The sequence below is a fragment of the Polypterus senegalus genome, chromosome 17 (genome assembly GCF_016835505.1).
Source record: "Polypterus senegalus isolate Bchr_013 chromosome 17, ASM1683550v1, whole genome shotgun sequence".
Taxonomy (NCBI): domain Eukaryota; kingdom Metazoa; phylum Chordata; class Cladistia; order Polypteriformes; family Polypteridae; genus Polypterus; species Polypterus senegalus.
In genome coordinates, this window is record NC_053170.1 from 81758292 (window position 1) to 81783383 (window position 25092).

Sequence of the window (25092 nt, forward strand, 5' to 3'; positions counted from 1 at the left end):
TTATACAGCCTGACTTTCCACAGTCTGGCTAACATCTTTAATGAATGTGTGTGACATATTTAGTCTTGCTGATCGGACATAAAACTGCAGTGAAAAGGCACAAGGCGAGGCAGACAGTACTGTGCCGCACTGAAGGGGGCACCTGTAAGCCCAACAGGTGCTTGTTGCTGCTGCTCGGTGCCAATAAGTTAGCGATATCAGAAAGTCAAGTGCACTGCTGTCCGTTTATTTTTATTTTTGTTACGACTGACTGCCAAAATGGAAGATTAATATTTTTAAAACTAAAGGATAATAAGGAGGACTTTTATAAGAAATTGACGGAGATTTCGTGGAGAAAGATAGACGCATGGACCTAATTTACAATTAAAGGTAAAGACCATAAACGGTTTTCAATTTTATAAAAAATGGGATCAGACTAAGAAAAAAAAAATCCAATATTTTAAAACTAAATTTTGACCTTAAATAAAATATTTTGTTTTTCTTGTTATGCTTTTGTTGAACCGTCTTTATTAAAACTGATTAAAGTATCAGAACTAAAAGTTTTTAAAAACAACCAAATATTTCAAGTAAGGTCAAAATTGAAATCTGTTTTTTTTTTGTGCACTACACTGTACTTTTATTTGTATTGAATGAGTATGAATTGTGGAATTGTGACTGCAAATTAGAACACATGGAGGGTGAGGAGCAACGGGCTCTCTACGCTCTTTCTCTCTCAGCTATAATGTAACGTTCTTTCTCAGCCAAATATGTGCCTTACCTATGTGTATGTGTGTAAAGAATGCTGATGAGATTTGAAACATAACCAGAAGTCAATGTGCATGCTGGCTGCCAATTGAATAGTCAATAAACTAATCTTAGGGGTTCATATATTTGTAAATCTCACTCTGAAGGAGTCAGTGACTCACCAGCCCTGAAACTCACCGCAGGTCACTGAACTTTAACTTTAATTATTTTTGATATCGATTTGTTTACTCGCTAACATAAGGATACAACTTTCATCGCAAAATATGGTCCAAAAAAACCTCAAAATGGGCGATTGTCTCGTCTAGGGGGTCATATATAGGCGGGAGGACCCCAAAAAACTCGACACCTTGAATAACTAGACGTCAAGACGCGTCGAATGGTATATAATTTGCATTTTTTCTCGTACTTTTGATTCAGGAGGCGCCGAACTAAAAAAAAAAAGTAATTTCAACGCGTTCACATGTCATTCACTTAAAAAATAAATTAAATGTATTCTTGCATGATGCTGTGAACTATTTTCCTTTATCTACGATTTACTTTCATGAACGATTCAAATCTTCCTCAGCGAGAACAATGCCAAGTGTCAGCAAGTAGTGTGTTGTGCTGTACAGATCTTTGGCAGGGGCTTTTATTTTGACAGAATAGCCTCCGCCGAGGACAGGAAGTTATTTTTTTAACACCGCTAACTCCTTCGAGGTTCACACGGCCCTACTCAGCTGACTGTACCGGTTCGGCCTGAGAGGCAGAGCTGATTTTAAATCGACTGGAGAGTACGGTCCTTGTAGAGTGGTTTTGGGGGAACACCGCAGACAACAGGGAAGTCTAAGGGAAACCGGAATATCTGTCTCAAGAGAAGGAAGAGGAGGAGGGGGAGAACTAGAGCAGTAGACGAACCTGTGGAGGATTAGCGAGGAAAGCCGACTAGGTGAAATAAAATGATTGACTAAAGAAGAAAAACACCGAGAAAGCAAGAAGAGGCTACCGATGGCGTTCTGAGTTGAGTAGCTCCGGGGTGTCGTTATGTTGAGCGGCTGTCTGTTCCAGTGTTTTGCCAGAAAACACTCGGGTAGAACGACAGGGTATTTTAAACGAATTTTCCAACTGACTAGTCGTATCCTCTGTTCAACTTCAAGGAAACGTAACGTATATACAATACAGAGGGAGATATGCATTGTTTCATGCCAAGCAAATATTTGTACACTTGGTGGGCAGGGGTGTCTTATGGACCGTTATGTGTTATTAATTTTCACGGATATCTCTTATTGTAAATATGATTGTTTCGTGTGATGATGCAAACAGAAAGGTGCCACGTGACCTGGGACAGCTGCCGAAATGACATCTTTTGGACATTTCAACCGCTAGATGTCAGTGTTGTAGTTCGTGTTGTCTGGCGATGCGCGTTCCTTTATTTTTCTTTAAACACTTGATAACACTTGCCTGCAATGTAATCGGACCTGTCGCCCACCCCTAAACAGGCTGCTCTACCATTTTTTTGAACCTGTTTTGCCAGAAAGTCGGGGGGCACTTTCTACCAGCCATGGACAGAATGGCATCGCTAAGCGCCCCTCTCCCAAATCTAATATGCAAAACACGGAGGCAATTTTAGATTTTTCCAGTGAATCTAGTCGCATGTCATTAGACTGTACTGCAACAGATTGCATCAAGACCTTGTTATATAACGTCCAGTCTAGTAAACCGTCAAAGAAAACCGCACAAATCCAAAAAAAAAAAAAGTCTTGGGTCCACCTTTTGTTAACGTGGAAGCCTACAACCAGTAGATCATTATTGAAGCATCAGGTTTAACATTACCAGTGTATTTTGTAATCTATACTCTTGAACTGCATTCATGTTGTTTTGCACATGACTGTGTCCTTGTGCTTCTCTGTATGCATGCCTATTCATCCTTTAATTTGGCTTTCTACTAATGATGGTCACACCACATTTATTTTACGCCAAGAACAGATACTTTTTTGTACTTGTGATGTTGCCTGTGGACAATTTTGTTCTCGGAGCATTAATGCCGAATTCCTCCAAGAAGGTCTTATGATTTGTGTTTTTGTCTCGCTCTTTAGGATTTGCTCTCGAGTGAAGAACATCAAAGATGGTGCAAAAATATCAGTCACCCGTAAGGGTGTATAAACACCCGTTTGAGCTGGTCATGGCGGTGAGTTCTGTGCTACGACTGTTCATGTGTGCATGTGTGTGTGTGGGGCTATGTAGGAGACAAACATATCCCTAAACAGCAGGAAGTAAAATGAAAGTATTACTTTTGGTAAATATAAGAGGCTTGTTGTTTTAAAAGAATAAATGCCTACAAAAAAAAAAAAAAAGATCTGGAGCGGAAAACGGGAAAAATGAGGCCTATAATGATTAAGAGATGCTTATCAGGAAGCAACATCCTAAATGTGAGCTTTACAATACATCCAAAGGCATTAGCTAATGGCTACATCGGCTTGCAGTTGCAAAGGGAAAACGGGGAAAAGCTATTTCCTTCCTGAAAATAAGTGATGAAGGATATACAGCAGAAACATTGTGTTTTATAACAGTACGTCTTGTCATTTAAAATATTCATTTAGGGGTTTGGGAAAAATGGCTGAATCTCCATCCCATCTGCAGGATGATTTCAAATCTGTTACTTTTTTGTTTATGGCTTGTGTGAAATAATATTTAATCTTACAGCTGTGCTTGTTTAGAAATTTTGGACTCTGCATGTTTAGTACTACTGTATGTGTAAACGAGATTTAACTATACAGGAGGTCCTCCGGTTACGACGCAGTTCCGGTCCCACGACGGTGATGTAACCCGAATTTTGGCGCAAGTCGAAACACACTCTAGCCTAAGTCACTTACCTATCCTAACACATTTGCAAAATCATAATCTCGAACATAAAAACACAACTAAGCCACAGGAAAAGGAAAAGGACATAAACATACTGTACTGTATTAACAGAAAAAATGAGTGTAAAAAAAAAAAATCCTTTATTCCTTCTCGCGTCTCAATTTTTTAAAGTTTGTAAGGGAGTGAGCGTTGTAAACCCGAAACGTCGTATGTCGAGACGTTGTAACCCAAGGACCCCCTGTACTTAACTACTAGCGGGTATGCCCAGCTGTTGCTCAGGTTGGAAAACGGAGAAACTGTTTCCATTTACTATTTGGCAATTCATTTATTATTTGTGTATTGTTCACAAGTCAAACTGCCATTATTAATGAGTAATGGATTAAGAGTAAGACACATAACGTTTTTTCTCTTTTTGTCATTAAGGGAAGAAGGGGCCCGAGTTGCCTCAAAAGCTTGCATATTGTAATCTTTTTAGTTAGCCCGTTTTACTTGACTTCTCACCACGTTCATAATGGCTATCGTGGTACAACATCCTGGTACTACAGGCAAGAACGTATAAATTCTTAGCTGATCCTACACTGGAACAGGTGATGTGTAGCTGGCCGTGTGAACAGCACAGTTCTCTGAGGTAAACTCAAAGTAATTGTCCTTGCGCTTTATTTATGGAACGTCACAAATCCAAGACGTACTGGTGATTGAAGTCGCTTGAGTTCAAAAGGGAAGTTCATTGGAGAGTATTGGTATATGTGGAATGAAAACGTCTTCTCCACTTCTGATTCCGGTGAGAAATAGCAGCCTCAGTCACGTGTGGATGACGTGGCAGTGTTTCCGCATTTCTCACAATGTTGATATATATTTTTTTCTGAATTATTTTAGAATTTATGATTTTAGGGTTTCCCTTATTTTTTTCAATTTATGTTCAAGCTTTTTTTTTTTTTATTAATCACTGTAGCTTTTGGATATTTACTCTTCCTCCCATTTGGCAATTGTGTTGTGATGACGTCGGTTCAGACAAACTTTCTTGCATGTTTATGAGATGTTTGTTTAGAATTGCTTAGCCTGGTGCTCATTCTGTTTAAGTTTATAAAAGAATACATGAAATGTAGCTTTGGAGAATGAGACCTCCTGACTTCCTTCTGGATTAACAAGGTGAGCATGATTATTGACTAGAAAACCCAAAGGGTTTTATTTATATACGACTATTGAGGTTTTTAAATTGCAAAAATAAAAACTTGTTAGAAAATGTATGCATCAGAGTGTTTTGAAAGTCTTTTGTAAGTAATTACGAAGTCAGGTTATATAGACTTTATTATCCCGGAGGGAAATTTGTTTGCAGGAGGAAAGCACAAAAAAAAAAAAACCAGAAGAGATTGTTACACAGAACCAATAAACACACGCTCAAGATTAATACAAAGGAGAATAATTACTTTTCAACGGTACACAAAGCAATAATATAGTATTTAACATGTAGCAGCATCCCTACTAGTCACAGAAGTTAAAATACTTCTAGCTCTCGGAATAAAAGAGTTTTTAAATCTGTTGCTCTTTACCTTTGGAAGTCCAAATCTGCAGCCTGAAGGCAACAGCAGCGACGGCTGGAATTCAGAGAAAAGAGGATGGCAACTATCTGACAGAATTACGTTGGCCTTCTCTGACCTGTTTGCAAAACATTTCAGTGAGAGAGATCTGTTCTGAACCAATAATTTTCCTGCTAATTATTTATTATAATGTTTATGATGGTTATTGCTGATGTTGCCAAACGAACAGATCAAATGTAACAATGGTTTAAATAAAGGAGTTTTTTTTTAAAAAAAAGGTGTCATTATGGTTTTGTCCACTCGAAAACAATTGAGTTTCCCAAGAAAGAAAAGTTGTGACTGCCCCCTTTTTACAGCACACATTTGTTGTGATTTAAGATCAAAGTTTAGTTTGTTATCATTGATCGTTCCCAGATATGTGTGTTGCTCTCCCATCACCCCAAGTTAAGACAGTGGATGGTGGAGAGCACCTGAACTCTACCGCCATATCTTTTGTCTTAGAAATCACAGCATTGTGCAGACTCACCCACAATAAACACGTGGCTGCTCTCCTTATCTTGTGAAAGACTCACAATGACTGAGCCGTCTGCAGATTTCAGGATAAGTCTGTCCTCCTGTGAACTCATGCAGTCATTTGGAGGAGATGGGCAGCACCCTTGAGGAGTACCAACAGAGGTGTTTAGGCCGTCAGAGAAACAGTCATTGAAACTCACTCTCTGTGTTCTGTTAAATATTTTTGTAGGAATGAGTCATGTTCAGAAATAACAGTGATAACACACTATATTTAGAGTACAAAAATTCTTGTTTTAGGAAAGTACATAAAAATACATTATTTAGTGGCATTTTGTGATATCGTGTAGTTAGAAATGTACCTCAGATTGGATTGTAGTGGCTCAAATAGCTTTCATAGACAGCCATGTTTAATTCAAGTGATGCAAATCTGGCACTGATTGATGTGTTCTTGTTAGTTGTTGGGGCCTGTGAATAATTGTTGCTCAAAAATCTATGTTCATTTACGTCTCAAGGTAAAATTGTTGGCTGCATTGTACCATGATGGATAGCGGGTAGTTGTGAAGCTTTGCCAATAATATATAGTGTCAGAAAAATATTGAATAACAGTAATGGCGCACAGCATTCCTAGTTTTCATCCTCTTTCTCTGTACGTTTTTCATTCGTTTGCTCAGAGGTTGATGCACTTGCTGTTTCCTGAGCAGCTCTTGTTTTCTCCACCCTAGCGGCCCGCTTCTTCTCTTCTTTTGTTGGCATCCTTTCGTGTTAAAACTGATGAAGTCAATTTTTATGTTGCAATTACTTTGTATGCTTTCCTTAATTTTTCACTTAAGCTGGCACCTAAAGTCTTCAACCTGCCTCAAGAATGATTTAAGACTTGAAGAGGAAGGGGAAGTGACGGCGAATGTGGACGGGATGAGAACAGCACCTGTACTCCTGTGCTGCACGACTGCCCACTGCCAAGAGTTGATTCTACAATAAAATATAAAAAGAGTAATAATTACAAAACACTTCACTTTTAATATAAAGCTGTAGTGCAGTATTTCAGCGTAGTATATGTATGTATATACCAAATTTCAGGCTACAGGTTATTTGATTTTTGACCTTGCCTTTGACTTTGGAGATCGATCATCACCCCGAAAGCGGATAGTAGACGTCACATAGTATAAGTGTACCAAATTTCAGGTCAATAGGTCAAACGGTTTGCGAGCCACAGGTGATTTAAAATCCTGGACAGACAAATGGACAGCCAAGGTAGTGCAGTTCGTCATGTGGTAGTGGCGAGCTGTTGTGTGTTGTTCATGTATTCATTCCTGAATTGGCTTCATCAAGTTCAGGTTAATGTAATGATCAGAAACTAACCTGAAATGATCAGGTGCTACTATATCAGTTCACGACACCTTTTGTAGAACTACATTTTTGATATCTACGAAAACAACAGATTTCTAATACAGGACTGGTGCACTTGTAATATTCTTATTGAAGGTTTGCCAGTGTTAAAACGTGGCGTGATGAGGTGCAAGCATGTCTGCTGCTCTGTTTAATTGTCTACATCACTCCGACAACTTATGTAAGGCGCTGCCTTCAAGTTGTAACACAGTCACAGTTGGCATCTTTGTGCAGTCTTATTTTGAATGTGTACTTCATAGTCTATCATTCCTAAACAACTTTTATTCTTATTCTTTCTGTTTTTATTAATTGCATGCATATGTCTAGAGATTTTGTCTGAAGTGAAAAAAAAGAAAAATAATAATTGAATGTTAAGACATTTTTTCCAAAGAGCGAATGGTATCTGCTGATAGAAAACGGTTATTTCCTCCTATGTGTAATTGTTGTCAGTGTGTCAGGTAGAAAATACTGGATAAAAACAACTTGAACATAACGTTCTAAAACTCTTTGGGTACAGAGCCAATCCCAACAGGATAGGATGCAAGACAGAAGTCAATCCAGAATTGCCAGTTAAGCTAACCTGTATATTTTAGAGGTTGTGGAAACCTCACATGGGTCCAAGGAGAACGTCCAAATGCATATGAACAATGTCCAGGTGGAGGATTTTTATCCAAGGTGCTTGATCCGTGAGGCTGCATTGCTACCCGCTCTGCCATCATGGCACCCTACAAACACAGGAATGGACGCGAGTAGAAGTTCAGCAGCCAACAGTGTCACCAGTCTAGTGCTGCGTCCATTAAAAAGAAAAGTGAGATCCATCTTTTAAGAAAGTCTTTGCGTTGTTCAAGAAAATGTAAATGTTCAGTTTTTATTTAGTGTAGAGGTTGTCAATGCAAACGTCACATTGTCTGATTTGGGGAAATGGTTTATTTGCCCCTTTTGCTACCCGATAGCCAGGTATATTTCAAAAGCTGCATCTTGTAATGAATTATTCACTGGTGACAGGGCACTAGATGAATTTAAAGGCTTCTGGCCATTGCAGTGGTAACTGGGCAAGTGTTACAGCTATGGTTTCTATTTCTGTGGTGGCGACCTGCGCCACCACCACCTAATCAAAGCACCGTAATGTCCCTACATTGATGGATTAAAAGCCAGAAGTCCACGTGACCATCATCATCATCAAGTCCTTCCATGAGAACCCTAAATACAATGGAGACTGATCATTGATGTTAGGTAGAATGCCCAGAGGAGGCTGGACAGTCTTATGGTCTTGAACCCCTGCAGATTTTATTTTTTCTCCAGCCGTCTGGAGTTGTTTTGTTTTTTCTGTCCTCCCTGGCCATCGGACCTTACTTTTATTCTATGTTAATGAGTTTTGTCTTATTTTAACTCTTATTTATGTTGTCTTTTTTCTCTTTCTTCATCATGTAAAGCACTTTGAGCTACATTGTTTGTATGAAAATGTACTATATAAATAAATGTTGCTGTAAGGGTAAGAAGCTGTTTGAGTATAAATTCCTGTTAGTTGAGTAGTGCTGGTAGGTTGTTGGGTGAAAGTTGCTGTGTTGTAACTTAAGCCTGGTTCATGTCACACTCTGTTATTTTTGAGAAAAGATGGATAGTTTATTGAACCTGAATGATTGGATTTTTTAAATAGTTTTATCAAACTAGCCATGTGCGCCCAACTACGTTGCGCGTGTTAAAGTTGTCTGTGAAGGGCTCCCTGTTTCAACGCGGCTGCCAGTCGTGAACTGGGCCCTTCGTCGCACAGCATTATGATTTTTTATAAGGAAAACAAAATTACAAAAGAAAACCCTTGGACATTGATTTGATAGGAACGGCCTACTCGGATTCACTGTCCGAATAGTAATTATGTGGTGGTGTAGGAGCATTTCTGCTTCTGTCTGTTCACAGTCCGTCTCGTTTTCATGACGCTGTCGTTTCCTCTCACGATGTCTTCTCAACCTTTCTCCAGTCTCCCAGGTTGCTTTGTTGCAATCCAAAGAGTAAGGCAATGTACACGGAGCAATGATTATAAAAGGGGGACACATAGGTATCCAGGCTCTTTAAAGCATAAATAGAGATCACTTCACTGACATGTGAGCAAGCCACGGTACAACTGTGACACGCGCAGCACTCGCCGGCTACAACGTAACAATAATAATTTCCGGAACGTGCTGTTACGTTGTCATTCATTTTACCCACTGTCTTTCTTTCATTCAAATGTTACGTAGGCACGTACCTTTTATCTTCGGCAATCTCATTCTCTAACCAGGCCTCAGGAGCTAACCAGCGTAACACTGTCCACCATCCCTTTCGTTATTTCGGCACATTGTTGACATCCGTGAGTAACAACAACGTACTAAACTGGAAGGTGGTCTACGCATGCGTGGAATTCACGGACAAAGAAAGATCAAGATCTAAATGAAGATTATATATAAAGATTAGTTAATTTAAATAACAACAATTTGTTTAGTTTGAATGTCTGTGTCTTGAGGTGTGACTGGAGTACTACAGTCTTCAGTAGTATAAGCCTGGAGGAGATTCTTAATGCAATGCCTATGTTTTAGCTGTCTCTCTACTGCCATCTAGTGCTTCTTCTTCTAATTCATTCGCGGACAAACAAAGATCAAGATCCAAATGAAGATTATATATAGAGATACTGTTATTGTTTAACACACGCATCACAAGCTTACCCAACTATTTGTTGCGGTTAAAAATTCACTCCTGCACAGAAAAGTTTTTACTGTCTCTTGGCTTAAACATGTCAGGATGTTAGATAAAACCTTTGCACGTTGTATGAAAGCTCCAATCTTTACGGTTGTCACAGGTTTTTTCATAGGATTCTCAAGAACAGAACCCGGTGAAGCCCACTGTGCTGCACACGAATATTGCGTTACTCAAGCAGTCCTGTGGATGAGGACCTTTTCGTAACTTTCAAGTTGAAGTTGTTTGCTTTGGTAACACAATGAGTCAGGCAGTTGTCTGAAGTAGTTGTAATGCAAGTGGGAGGTGTGTGTGCAAGGTGGGTGTACTTGAAAGTTCCTGCAGAGGTGATGCATACTTGAGTGTCTGTCTGTGTGTGGGGATGATGATTAAGAGGACATGTCACACATAAATGTATCCTGCGAAAGTGCAGACGCAAGCTGACTGTGCTTTTGGCAGGAGCTCTCTAGAAGTAGGGAACAAAAAAGCAAGAAAAAAAATGTCAGTAACAAACTAGGTGTCTGGCAGCGCTGCTTCATTAGAGGCTGTTTCTCGTGACAGTGGTGGCCACTAATTGGTGCATGTGGTCTAAGCTCTAAATCCAGCTCATCATCCTACACCCTTCTGTTTCAGGCCTACGAACGGCGATTTCCAACTTGCCACTTGATTCCTGTATTTGTGGGCAGTGAAATAAAAAGTGAATACAAGAGTGAAGATGGCTCCATTGAGGTGATTGAGAGGCGCTGCAAGCTGGACGTGGATGCACCGCGATTGCTAAAACGGGTAACTGCTTGACAGAAAACTTTATATGAACAGCTGTTACTTTGCTAGCCAGCTGAATAGTTCCTTTGGGAAGGAATCTGTTCTACACAGACTAATATAGTGTATATTTCCAGTTTATATTAAGTATATGTTCTGAAAAAATATCAAAATATCAAATGCACTGCTTTTTGTGTAGGCTAAAATATTCAACTCCCATCCATCTGTCATCTGTTTTATTTCCCCCCCTACTGTTATCTTTAAAATAAATACTACAGCCTCTTTGTTTTGGATTTTTTTGTCTCCAGCATGATTGTGTCATTTAATGAAGGTCAGAATTCCTTACAACAGAGTTCACCTTACATATGTTTTGTGCCTCAGTTCATTTGCTTGTCTGTTTTCTGAACCAGTGACCTGCTTGAGGGCATTGGAAGCGTATCAGAGCTACATCACGCAGAAAGACGGATAGCCAGCCCGACGTGTGACGCCATTCTGTTGCAGGACATCTATGGTTATTTGCTTAGTTAATTCAAATGGCTCGACAAGATCCAAGTGGAACGAATAAATGGGCGAGATCTACACAATTAACCCTGCTGGGAATTGGCAGCCTGTAACCACCGTGCCACCCTGTCACCCTACATTATCGCAGATTAAGGATAAACTTTCTATGCTTGTACCTCACACAAGTATTCTGTCCATTAGCAATATTTTCACTCCTTTAGTTGTTCATAAATGTATTGTTTGCTTGATGAATCTATTCAGATTGCTGTGAAACCAAAGTGTCTTTCATCATAAGATGCATTTTCTGTTTCTAGTTCACAAAAATGTGAAATATGGATCTCTTTGTCTATTGGAGAACTTTCCTGCTAAATTCAGTTTGACATGTAATTGCTTAAGGAAGCATTATTTTCCAATTTATCTGTATTGGCTTAGCTGCTTATGATGTTTTGGATAATTCATTCAATTTAGCAGTCATAGTAGTAATGGCATTGTCATTTGGAGAGAATGAAATTCTGACTTGCATGTATGACCAACATGTCACCGCTCTCCGACACCATGATAAACAATAATGTGTTGCAATACGTTATCTAATTTAATAGAATAAACAATAATGTGTTGCAATATGTTATATTATTTAATAGAATAAACAATAATATGTTGCAATATGTTATATTATTTAATAGAATAAACAGTAAACGTATTGCAACACATTATTGTTTATTCTATTAAATAATATAACGTATTGCAACACATTATTGTTTATTCTATTAAATAAGATAACGTATTGCAACACATTATTGTTTATTCTATTAAATATAACCTATTGCAACGCATTGTTTATTTTATTAAATAAGATAACGTATTGCAACACATTATTGTTTATTATATTAAATAATATAACGTATTGCAACACATTGTTTATTCTATTAAATAAGATAACGTATTGCAACACATTATTGTTTATTCTATTAAATAAGATAACGTATTGCAACACATTATTGTTTATTCTATTAAATATAACGTATTGCAACACATTGTTTATTTTATTAAATAAGATAACGTATTGCAACACATTATTGTTTATTATATTAAATAATATAGGTAACGTATTGCGACGCATTATTGTTTATTCTATTAAATAATATATGTGTTGCAATACGTTAATCTAATTTAATAGAATAAACAATAATGCGTCGCAATACGTTACCTTATTTAATAGAATAAACAATAATGCGTTGCAATACGTTATCTTATTTAATAGAAAACACCATTCAGCTTATCTGACCTTACCCCTGTTTCACTTCAGAAGGCTATATGTAATTTCTGCTGTTTGTTAAAGACATGCTAAAATAGATGGTCTTACCTGGTGGCAGATTTGAACTCTTAACAGTTTTCTGCATGTAAACCATTTCTGTCCTCATTTGAAAGTTGTGCAAAAATAGCTGATGCATCAAATGCATGTCGGGCATATATCCTGAACAGGGATGTAACTCATCATAGTGCACCTAATCTGTTACACGTGTACAATTTTTAGAGCTGCCAGTTGTCCTACAATTCATGTCTGTGGGATGTGAGGGGAAACCCCATGTAGACGTCACCATTGAAATGATTGACTAGGTTATGAATTGACTAAGTAATGCCACTACCACATCACCTCAGCTTTGTCACAGATTAGTAAATTAGGATCTCTGTGTGCTTACTCATTATAACTCTCCATTAATATATCCGTGGTAGATATATAAATAAATTTTAGTACCACACATAAACTCTCCAGAGTGGGTTGAGGCATCTGAGCTGTTAGTTATATTTTTAAAAGGTACTCTGCTTTTATCCAAAGTTTCGTTTTGCATCGCCCTGCTGATTATTTTGCACTTTGTAGAAGATAATAGCGATGTTGATCCCCTTGTGCATACCATAATCAATAAAGATCAATTTATTTGTACCAAAAAGTGATTTGTTTTTTCTCTAAAATTCTTTTCTAGTTTAGTATGAAAGTTTCCGATTAAATTAAGCTAACCACCCAGTGCATCTTTTAGAATGAATGTTCACCTTGCCATTGTAAGTTAGCCCTAACAAGATATTTAAACATTTAGCAGTGTAAAAGCAGCTCATTTTGTTTGTAGTGGGGTGAATATACTGCAGGGAGTGAGTGTACAAGTTAAGAATGGTATTGATCTCGGCAACACACCGCAGTCTCTACCTAAATAATTGAATACGACTTGAAGGCTTCTCCTTGTTGTTTTTTTTTTTTGTTTCTTAGTGTTGTTCCTTTTAGAACTTGATTCACATTGGCATGGTTAGCATTCATTATCTGTGGTTGCCTTTTGACATTTGTAACTGAAAAGTTTTCAATTGATGTATTTAAAAGTTACTTTGAACATTTCTTACAATGTATTTTTCTACATGTAGGTTGTTTATAGAAATCTTTTTTTTTTGGCTTATGGCGTTTACTTTTTTTTATACTTATACCAGAGTTTTAATTTGTCCATTTGTTCTGTAGTTTTATACATACTATGCCTATTTTCTGAATGCTGTTTTTGCATGGAAATTTAATTTTGGTCAGGTGCATACAGTGTAGGAAACGGATGTGTTCTTTGCTTCCCCTCTCATTGAGCATGTGTTTTTTTCCCTGCAGATTGCTGGGGTTGACTATGTCTACTTTGTGCAGAAGAATGCACTGAATCGGAGAGATCGTACACTGCAGATTGATGCCTACAATGAAACATTTTCCAGCAGAGTGGTTATCAATGAGCATTGTTACTATTCGGTACAAGACCTCTGTTTTTCAGGGTGGATAATAACAGTTTTAAATGCTCCACATAGATATTTCTTGGTCCCCTGTGAAGGAGGGCTGTGGTTTGATTGTCTCAAAAAATGACATTGTGTGCTTCTTCTTGTTAGGTCCATCCAGAGAATGAAGACTGGACATGCTTTGAACAGTCTGCCAGTTTGGACATCAAGTCCTTCTTTGGCTTTGAAAGCACAGTGGAAAAAATTGCCATGAAGCAGTACACCAGCAATATTAAAAAGGTGCGCGGGACATAAGGTTTTGCACCTTGGACTTGAAACCCTTGGGTTGTAGGTTCAAATCTTGCTTTCTTGGCACTGTGTGAACATGAACAATTCACTTAACATGCCTGTGCCCCAATTGAAAAAAACAAAAGAAATGTAACCATTTATATCTCACCTTGAATAAAAGTGCCAGTCAAATAAGTCAAATAAACCCATAAAAAAGTTGGGGGACAGTAGGCCATCTATGAACACATCCTGAAAAGTGCATCTTTATTAGTCACAGAATGTAAATTATTTAAATAGATATTTGGATTCAAACCAAGACTAACATGAAAATGAGCATGATGTCGGACAGGACACAGCTGATATCTTTTGAGGCGTCTGTTCTGCAGAGTCCTGTCTGTTTCTATTCAACAGTAGGCCTCAATTCTGATCCCGTGCAACTATAAAAGCTGTAGGTTTTCACTTCAGCCACTCTTAATTGAAGGCTGCTTTGTATTTTCATTTGAGCTTTGGGTTTGGTTATGTCCTTGTTTAGTAACTTCTGTGTGCTTTACATCAGGACTACTTTATCAAGAGTCTCCAGAAGGGGAGCAATAGCTGCAGATTTTAATTGCATCTACTGTTTAAATTAGAGACCAGTTCTCTCTTTTTAAAATGAGCAAGAATGCATGTTCGCTTTTATCTGTAGGGGGTGAATTAAATGTAGCAGTATGCATGATACCATATTCTGGTCTTTAATACTAATTAATGTAGTTCCTCTATTTAAAAAGAAAGATATACACAAGTGTCAGTTCTGTGGAACTGCTGCACATTTTAGAACATATTTAAATAGAGCAGGAGTGACTAATCTTTTATGAACAAAATATCCTAAACCTGCCTCATTTTGTCCACAATTTTTATAAAGCAAAATGGTAATTAATAACTGGTCATTATAAATCCTCCTAAGAAGTACATAAAGTAGTAACGGAGAAGTTAATTTTCACTTGCAACATTTAAACCAGCGTTTGATCGGTATATTCAGAAATGCATACAATACCTACACTTTATTCTTTGTAATATGAGGGAAAAATCTCATACATGTGGAGAATGCAGTGATTCCACATTGTGAATGACCTGGCCAGGATTTAAATCCAACCTTCTGAAGCGGTGAGGCATCCTGTTTAAGACAGTGCTTTGGCCAGGGGACTTAAAATGTCAGGCGTTTTGCTGAATGTGGACAGTAAAGGTAATGAACTATTTGTGCTGTGAGATGCATTTTTCTTTACTTGCTAGATGTTGATTTGAGTGTTTAGCACAGCAAAATTTCTATAGACTGTATTATATTGCTCAGGTAATTACAATTCAGCCTCCAGCTTAGATTTAAAGTAGTAAATATATTAAGCAAGCAGCAACAGAGGCTCTTGTAGATTTGACTGCACCAGAACATAATTTTATTTTGTCTGTTTATTGTATTTTCATTGTTTTGTACTGAGAATACATTCTGTAGCAATTGCTCTTAATAGAACATTACAAGGACAAGTGCAACAAGAGGAATGCGGACAATGGAACATTTGGTCAATAGAGTTGAAGAATGTCACACAAATGAATTGATGCCTAGGGATTTAGAGAGCCCTGGAACAGCCTGTACTAACTTGTTTTATATGAGCGGTACATATGAATGGTGGATTCGGCGTTAAACTTGGCATCTTTCTCCTTGGCATTATGCCCTAAATTCTATTTTTTGTTGGTTTTAGCAGTCTCTTTAAATCTGGTCTAATATGAGAATTTATTTTTATATATATATTTTAGTAGGCACCATACAGCAGCCACAGCAGCAGTATTCCCATTTCTGTTCTGTATTTTTGTCCCCTTCCTGGTCTGTGCTTTAGAGATTGCTGTGACATTGTCTTACATGACATTTTCTTTTTTTCAGGGCACAGAAATTATAGAGTATTATTTGAAAGAACTTGGGGAAGAAGGAGTCACCTTCATTCCACGCTGGAGCCCCCATGCTCTTCCTGTAACCACTGCCACTAACACAGTTTCTACACCAGCATTAATTGTCTCTGCTCCAGTCAGCATCCCTTGCACCTCTTCCAAGGACAGCCATGCCAGCAAGGATTCGCAAAGCCTCTCTGGGAGCCCGACTGAGCAGATGGTTGGAACTCCTGATGGTAAATTGTCCTGCTCCTGTTGGGTATTGCCAGGAATCTAGGTAGTAAGTTTTCAGTACACATATGATGAACCTGCTCACTTAAACCACCTTATCCCTGAATACTCCTAATTCTTAAAGTTCTGTTAGCGGTGCACTGGTATAGGTTGAGCTGGTTTTGGAGGGAGTGGGGCTAAGAGTGGGTTGCAAACTCAATTGAGTATATATAGAAGCTAACCTGACTTTGTTTCTTCAGACAAACTGGATGCAGATTACATCAAACGTTATCTTGGAGATCTCACTCCCCTCCAAGAAAGCTGCCTGATTCGTCTGCGCCAGTGGCTGCAGGAGATGCACAAGGGCAAGGTGAGGCGGTTGTAACTATTTCTTTATGTCAGAGGTGTTCCCGTAGGTCTTTCCTAGGATGATCACTATTGATGAGTTACTGTCTTTCTAGATTCCCAAAGACCAACATATTCTTCGTTTTTTGCGCGCTCGTGACTTTAACATTGACAAAGCTCGCGAAATCCTGTGCCAGTCGCTAACCTGGAGAAAACAGCATCAGGTGGACTATCTCCTGCAGACCTGGAGCCCTCCACAAGTACTGCATGACTATTACGCTGGTGGATGGCACCACCATGACAAAGGTTTGAGTCTGAAATATATTTGCATATCTATAAGTGTCAATAATGTTTGTAACAGGTAAATAGATACTAGGAATAAAGTCCCTAAAATTGTCTATAGCAGCCCTTCCTCGCCACAAATACAAATCCAACTTCCTCAATTACATTAGTAGCTTGTACATATCTTAAAATAAATTTCTTGTAAAACTGCGAGTGGCGGTGCATGACATAATTTGTTGCGATATATCCTCATTCTGGTTTGACTGTTCGTATCATCTGAAGTGGCTAACTAAAACGTTTTGTAAGCCCATAACCAAGAGATTTAGACCAATGGAGGTGTTTTGACTGGTTTGGCTTTGTGTTATGCTCCTGCTCACAACTGGGCTTTTACTGAAAATCCATCCATCCATTTTCCAACCCGCTGAATCCAAACACAGGGTCACGGGGGTCTGCTGGAGCCAATCCCAGCCAACACAGGGCACAAGGCAGGAACCAATCCTGGGCAGGGTGCCAACCCACCGCAGTCTTACAGAAAATGACTCCAGTAATTAATATCCACTCCAAAGATATCCACCATTCATCGTGTGATAATAACTGAAAAGATAAAGTGTGTTTGTGTTGACTCCCTGGACTTGGTTATATATATATATATATTGTGTGACGTCTGAAATGCCCCCACTAAATATATACTGCTTTTTCTTGGTTTCAGATGGGCGTCCTCTGTATGTGCTAAGACTTGGACAAATGGACACCAAAGGCTTGGTCAGGGCTTTGGGAGAAGAGTCACTGCTCCGTCATGTAAGGAATAAATTATTAGCTTGAGGCTGTTCGCTAAGAATTCATTTCATGCAAGCTTACTAATCTTTTTTGACTTTCAGGTTTTATCTATTAATGAGGAGGGCCTGAGGCGTTGTGAGGAAAATACCAAAGTTTTCGGGAGACCAATAAGGCAAGATACTTTGTGAAATTTTTACCGTCATTGATAAGAGGCTAACGGTTTGTTTTAAGATGCGTCTCACTTATGTGTCTGTAGTTCATGGACTTGTCTTGTGGACCTGGAAGGCCTCAATATGAGGCACCTCTGGAGGCCTGGGGTCAAGGCACTTCTTCGAATCATTGAAGTAGTAGAAGGGAACTATCCAGAAACCCTTGGAAGATTGTTGATTCTGCGGGCCCCACGAGTGTTTCCTGTGCTTTGGACCCTGGTAGGTTGCTGTATTAATAGTTGTATATTGTTCACCTCTCCCTGGGCTCTGTGAGATGTGACATCTGTCTTTTTGCAGGTAAGCCCCTTCATTGATGAAAACACTCGAAAGAAATTTCTCATCTATGCTGGTAACGACTATCAGTCCCCTGGAGGGCTGCTAGACTACATTGACAAAGAAATCATTCCTGATTTCTTAGGTGGGGACTGTTTGGTGAGTACGGCTGATCTTGTATGGCTTATAGATACCCATCATTTACTACAGATTCTGCAGAAGCCAAGAATATATTTGAGTTTAGTGCATTTCATTTGCCATGATAAACTGAAGGTGTCTGTGTGGATTTAGGAGACTTTTGTCAGTGTCTTCTAAGAATATCTGCAGAACTGGTGCAAATTATTCAACTTCTCTGTATATCTTAAAACTATAGCAGTTGGTGAATCCTGTCATTCTAATTCTGCTCAATGGCACATGTGAGGCACTTCTGCTGGTAAAGTGTCTTCATGCCATTGAAACAAAAGATAGAATTTGTATGTTGCAGAAATTGAACAAAATGAAGCACAGAAAATAAACTTGCTTAAATGAAGCTAAATGATTTTAAGCTGTGATGGTCTGCTTCAGTTTGGAGTTTGTTGGTTTAAATGTGAAATGATCTAAAGCAGCTCTTGTTGTGAAACAGGTGAAGTATGGTGTCATAGCTTAAGAAGCTTTTTATACTTGCAGTGTGAAGTGCCAGAAGGAGGGCTGGTTCCCAAAAGTCTTTACCGGACTGCAGAGGAATTGGAGGCAGAGGACATCCGCCTCTGGACAGAAACCATCTATCAGTGTGCAAGTGTTTTCAAGGGAGCGCCACATGAGGTATGGGAGTCTTTGAAGAGGGTGTGAAGGAGTGGATCCTTCTTAGGGGTGGGATGTCACTAGCTTTAACATCATTCTTGAATGATTTTAACAGTGATAATGAATGGATCTTTTATCTCCACAGACACTAATTGTGATTTCTGATGCCTCCTCTGTAATCACCTGGGATTTTGATGTGTGCAAAGGGGACATTGTGTTCAGCATTTTCCATTCAAAAAAGGAACCTCAGCCAAAGAAAGACTCCCTAAGTGCTCATGGTATCACATCTCCAACAGGAAATAATACCCAATTAATAGACCGTTCCTGGCTAGAAGGGTTGGACTACAGCCTGGTGGCATCACCTTTAATCTGCAAAGAGGGAGAGAGTGTGCAGGTAAGACTGGTGTATGTATTTGTGTCTTTTTTTTCCCCTCCATCTGTTTCCCCAACTTGCATTACACGCCATCCTGGAATTACCTTTGGAAGTAACTTGGAAACTAGTTTTCAGATCAGGGGTGGCTTTTGACAACTGCAAGGCCATTAGGGTGGAGTATCTTCTGATACACCCATACCATCATCCTGACCTCCTTTGATAGTACTTAATGTAGTGTTTTCTTTGTGCTTATTTACATTAGGAAACCCAGTAATACTATGAGATGTAGAGTTCTCGGGCTAGGAGATCACATTTGGGACTGTGCTATAGGGTCTGCTATCTTGATGGCACCTCAGCCAAGGACAGATCCTTGTAGTATTAATGACAATTTTCAGAAACTTGGCTTTTAATTAAACTTTACATTTTTGCCATTCTGTATTTCTGGAATTATAGTATTTAACAAACTGTTGTATTTTGCAAAGAGTTACAATACTGTTTGTTTCAAAAGATCAATGTATCTTAGTTATGTAAAATGACGGGCACAGCATCATGTGACTATGATTTGGGTAGTAGTGGGCCCTGTGGTGAGTGGCTTCGGAACAGGCCGAGACCCTTGTGCAGAAATGTGTACCTATTAAGTGTTGTGCAGTCAACTTTGGATACAACAGGCTGATGATTGATGCCATTTAACAGATTGGTGCCTGATGTGTACTGTGATTACCTACTTACTCATTTATCACGATTTAAGTAGGCAAATACGTTTTTAAACTTCTAAATTTATGTTGCAGAATTTTCTTCTTTGTTTTCGAATTGAAACATTTCATGAAATTTTACATTTTTTATTCTTGAACGTTTTTAGGTGGCGCTTGTAATTTATTTTACCAAACCTGAAAACAAAGATCATTACATTAACAGTTTGATCATATTAGAAAATTCAGTATATCCCCCACCCCCACTTAGTTTGGAAATGGAAATTGTGATACAGCTTTTGAAAAGTTGCATTTGTATAATTTATATCAAATAAAAATATTGTTTAAAAAAAAAAAAAAAAACTAAGTTAGTGGGAAGAGAGCCCAGAAGTATTTCAATTACTGTATATATTCGCGTACAAGTCGAAACTCGATCATAAAATCAGACCCTGACTTATACGCCCGTTCAAAAGTATGACACTTAAATTTATTTATTTATTTTCTTTACATCTTGTTGCCTCCTCCAGTCTCACATCAGTTTCCCAGATGCATCAAATTTTGTTGCAGCAGCGCAATTACCAATTTCTTTCGCTACTTCAATGACTTTTAATTGAAAACCAGCTTCATATTTTCTTCTGATTGAACACTCCATTGTAGATAAGGGATGCTCTTACGATAAAGGTGTGAGATACAAAAAAAACACATCAGTGGAAACGTCGTTTCGGAATAGTTTGGGTATTACTGTGTGGTCACGTAGGCACAATACTTAGGAAAGAAGGCTGTGTGCTCCGTGGTTACTCTCAGGTGGGTGTTAGCATATCATAATCTCTTGGACCAACAGCGTGAGTTTTCCGCATTCGATTTATACGACCAACATTATGAGAAAATGCCGAAAATCAACCTCCAACTTATCCGCGGGAGAACTTAAACGTGAGTGTATACAGTACTCCATTTGTTTTTTTCCCCATGCAGGGCTCCCATGTTACTCGCTGGCCAGGTTTCTACATCCTACAGTGGAAGTTTCATAGCATGCCAGCTTGTGCCACCACCAGTCTGCCACGTGTGGATGATGTTCTGGCTACTCTGCAGGTCTCCTCTCACAAATGTAAAGTTATGCTATACACTGAGGTTCTAGCATCTGAAGACTTTCGGTAAGAATTGTACTAAACTGTAAATGTACTTTACTGTCAGGGTAATTCCTTCCAAACCTGAAATCTAGAAGTTTACTTGGAATTTTCTGAGTTGTGTGGGTGTGTATGTGTATGTGAGTAAATCCAGACCAGGAAAGTCAACTCTACAATTTCCCAGATCAAGACAAAGTGTAGTTCTTGGGAATGTTAGATTTTTTTTTTTTCCACCCGTATTTAGATGCAGTAAATTGTTGAGTAAAGCTTACAAAAATCACAATGAGGAAAGGCAACTGCCACTGGCATTCATTATAGTGAATCAGTCGTTACAGACTAGGGGTAAATGCATATGCAAGTTAAGCACTAGCTATAAATTTCATCACATTTTTACTTTTTAAGATTGACTATTTGAAACATACATATCTGCAGATAGTGTACATTTTGACCTAATGGATGTAATCTTTATCTAAGCCAGGGAGGAATCCGAGTTCCCACAAGATGCATGTGTGCTGTGTCTGTTTCAGAGCTGCTGTCTTTAACCAGTAAAGCAGAGCAGAAATTGGGGACATGCAGCACTCACCTGGTGGAAAAGCTTTCAGAAACCTGCATCTTGAGACCCTTTCCCATTTGTATTTGACTCCATTGTTTAAAAAAAAAAAAAAAGAATAAAATTCAGTTCATCAGCTTTTGTTATTTTTCCACCAATGTGTTTTTACTTGGATAAAATAAAACCGAATCTGATGTTGGATGTTATGAACGTTTTGTGCATCTTTCACCTCGATCCTAGAAATAACCAGATAATGGAACAAGCAAATGGCTGAGATTTTTACACAAGACTTTACAGGGAATGTGTGAATGGCTATTGAGATGTGCTTTTCTTTTCTGCTTTATTCTATTTTCTAATAGTTGTGCTGATTAGGGCTGTACTGCTAATGTTGTGTTCTTTTGTTTCAGGGGCTCCATGACCAGCCTAGAATCGAGCCACAGTGGCTTCTCTCAGCTAAGTGCCGTCACAACATCCTCTAGCCAATCCCAGTCCAGCTCCATGATTTCCAGATAGGGGGGAGCTTGATCTCAAGTCTTCCTCTGTCTCACACTGCACTCTCATGAAGCACATTTCTGCATGCTAGTCTTACTTCCAAAATGGCCGCTGGATGTAGGCCTGGACATTGAATGATACTTTTCAAGGGCTATTCTTTTCTTTCCACATTTGTTTAAGAGCTGGTCTGTTACATTTCCCATCAGACTTGTGCCAGAGGCCACCCTGGAGGTGTACTCCAGCATCGTTATCCCACTTTTCTTTTTGGCTCAAATATTCCAAGATGTTTTGGTAACACAGGGAATGTCTACTGAGCTAAGAAGTGACAGGATGTGCATTGTTCCATGGTGCAGAATTGCTGCTGATGCTCTCACGGTTGAAGTGTTGACTCCCTTCAGTAGTTATTTTGAATTTCTCTTGCCTGCTGAACCCAAACATGAAAGGAAATCATAAATGAAATAGACGCATGTTGTTGACACGAGGTGAAGCAGGGGTTTCACAAAGTCATTGGTGTAGCCATGGCTACTTGCTTACATTGTCGTATGATTTTTTTGATTGGCTTCCTGAAGCTCTTTTGTCACCTTGCCTTCTGATTTGTTTGATTTGAGTACTGAGAGGCAAGTAGAGCGAGAACTAGACTGTAGACCACACGCTGAAGCTGATGTTTCTAACAGTTTGTGTATTTATATTGTCGTAACTAACGAGCCATCTTTAAATGTTTTGCAAGCTAATAAAGTTAATTTGTATAGAAAAATGTCCCTGCAAAAAATGAGCTTGTCTCCTCGTCAAGACCGCAGGAACGATTTGTGTTTAAAGGGCTAGTGAGGCTAAACCCAAACTAAAAGATTGTACCGAAGTTTACTTTTATTTTGCGTCTGTAGTACACAAGCTGGAAAATCTTTGGATAAAAGCTATGCAGGCTCTGTCCCATGTGGAATAATTAGAGGTGTAATTGAAAGTATGTGGGATGATTTTTAGTTGGTCCCCCGGGTGTGCTTATTCTTTCCTTACTGAGCATACATACGGCATCAACATGGTCTTGACTATCTGAACTTTAACACTCATTCTAAATGCTGCCCAGTGGGATTAATCTTGTTTAGCCCACCAACCTCCTTTGATACAGCATGTGAATGAGAATAGAGTCACGGCTCTATCGATCCTGTTACTTGTCTTTAGTTTAATCGTAAGCATTCTGGCTAATAACACCGGAAAAATGAACTAGAGGGACTACCTCCTTTTAAAAAAAAATCAATATCCCACTGTCAGTGGAAGAAAAATTGGAATTAAAGAGTTTATAAAAAAAAAAAAAAAAGAATATTTTTCCAAACTTTGTGACTTAGGTGGAAGTTGTGGGGTTCTGGTAGGTTTTAAAGGGTGTCTAGAAGTGTTCCAGTTCTTTACCTTTAAAGGTCCGTGCACTTTAGATCTAAAGGAAGTGGGATATTTGTTTATGAGTATTTATGCCAATGGTTTTTGAGAAAGATGTTGTGTCAGTGTTGCATTTTTGTTCTGTTTTCCTGCTGCATGGTTTGTGTGAATGTATTTACCGTTATGTGTGTGATTGTTTTTGCTCCTTACATCTTAACATGCCAAATATTTCCTGGGCACAAAGTAATTCATGACTGAAATATGAATTTGTCTCTTCAATCCAGCATATTCCCAACCTCAATCTGTATTATGAATTGGCTTATTTGTTAAGAAAGCTGTAAATATTTCAGGTTAGGTCAAATGCACAAAAGTCTAAATTCATTATAGAAAGACGTAGATGGTGTAGTAGGTGATGCTCCGGCTAGCTTGAGAGTTTTCAATAACATATTTTGGCAAAGTTTTTTTTTTTTTTTGAGAATATGGAAGACTCCCAAAATTCACAAACTACTCGGCTTTTTAGGTGAGGAGGAAATTGTTCATAACTTTCAGGAACAGTATGCATTTGTTACAGTGAGAGCAAGGGCTGAGGTTATAAACGCAGATGGTCTTCAACTGAAATCACGACTTCTCGAATCACAACCCACTTGACATTACCCCAGTCTCTTATCACATGCGACAGACACATCAACATGGCAGATGTATCAGAGTTGCCTCGTAAGTGCAAACAACTTTATTTATCGACCGGTAAACCAATAATATCTTGTATTCTGTGAGTGAAAGCGGCTAATGAATATTTCAGCAAGCCACTGTAACATCTTGCTGCCAATCTTGTAGAACTGACCTATGGGCCAGAGCTGTGGTAGAAGCAGATTCTTTTCCTCACTAGTTTGGCCCTCTGGTATTTTGGTATCCTTATCAGGATATCAACTTTAGCGCACAAACATTCCAAAGTCCTTTACAAACCCAGGGAAACAAGCTAGGAAACTGCTTCAGAAAATAGCAGTCTTGAACCATTTTTAATCGTCTCTCTCTCTCTGCTTCTATCGTTCATTCATTCATTCCTTTCAGCTTCATGTGGAAATGGTGAGGGGGGTCTCCTCTCAACGTTTAATGTTTTTCATTCAAAATGAATGTTGTGTTATCATATTTTTTGAAATGAAAGGAGCTCTCCCAAACCCCCCCATGTGGAATGCCTTTTAAAATGGCTGAAATGTGCCTGTAACTGCCTAATCTGAGAATGGCGAGTGAGCTCCACTGTCCATGCCAGCTACCCGCTGCCACCCCTAACGGACTGCAGTCCAATCCACATAAACAAGGCTCCATCCCTCACGCTGTGCCCCGAGGGCCGTCCTCCTTGTGACATTTTATTTTATCCATGACAGACAGTGCGTTGCACTTCCCCAGCAAGAGGAGGGAATGACACTGCATGGAATCGGGACAGTTGTCAGACTTCTCTAATAGACATTGTAATTATTTACTAGTTAAAGCGTATAGAATCATTTACTTTTTGAGGAGTCCTTTAATCCAAGTCTAAATTTTATCAAGCTACAATGGTGCTGAACCGCGTGACATTTCACATGTTGATCAGTTTGTCTGTTTATTTTTTAATATATATTTGTTACCGAGTGATCAAGCACAAGTACTGGTTACACGTTGGCTAATAATGTACAGGTTACACATTGCAAATAAAACTTGAACTTGAA

General features: G+C 38.7%; 1 protein-coding gene across 1 annotated transcript; it reads left to right on the forward strand.

The window, feature by feature from the left end:
• Positions 1 to 824: 824 nt before the first annotated feature.
• Positions 825 to 25092, forward strand: si:dkey-237i9.1 (SEC14-like protein 1). Its single transcript, XM_039740771.1, has 16 exons — positions 825 to 1740; positions 2817 to 2908; positions 10359 to 10508; positions 13621 to 13752; positions 13887 to 14015; positions 15913 to 16153; positions 16388 to 16497; positions 16589 to 16778; positions 17464 to 17552; positions 17633 to 17703; positions 17788 to 17959; positions 18038 to 18172; positions 18680 to 18814; positions 18939 to 19187; positions 20828 to 21006; positions 21937 to 25092. The coding sequence occupies exons 2-16, from the start codon at positions 2846 to 2848 to the stop codon at positions 22040 to 22042; spliced, it is 2151 nt and encodes a 716-aa protein (XP_039596705.1). The 5' UTR covers positions 825 to 1740; positions 2817 to 2845; the 3' UTR covers positions 22043 to 25092.

Coding starts and splice junctions, on each gene's coding strand:
- si:dkey-237i9.1 (XM_039740771.1), top strand. CDS start 2,846: ATGGTGCAAAAATATCAGTCACCCGTAAGGGTGTATAAACACCCGTTT. Junction 14,016..15,912: donor ACACCAGCAATATTAAAAAG/GTGCGCGGGACA, acceptor TCTTTTTTTCAG/GGCACAGAAATTATAGAGTA. Junction 16,779..17,463: donor ATGGCACCACCATGACAAAG/GTTTGAGTCTGA, acceptor TCTTGGTTTCAG/ATGGGCGTCCTCTGTATGTG.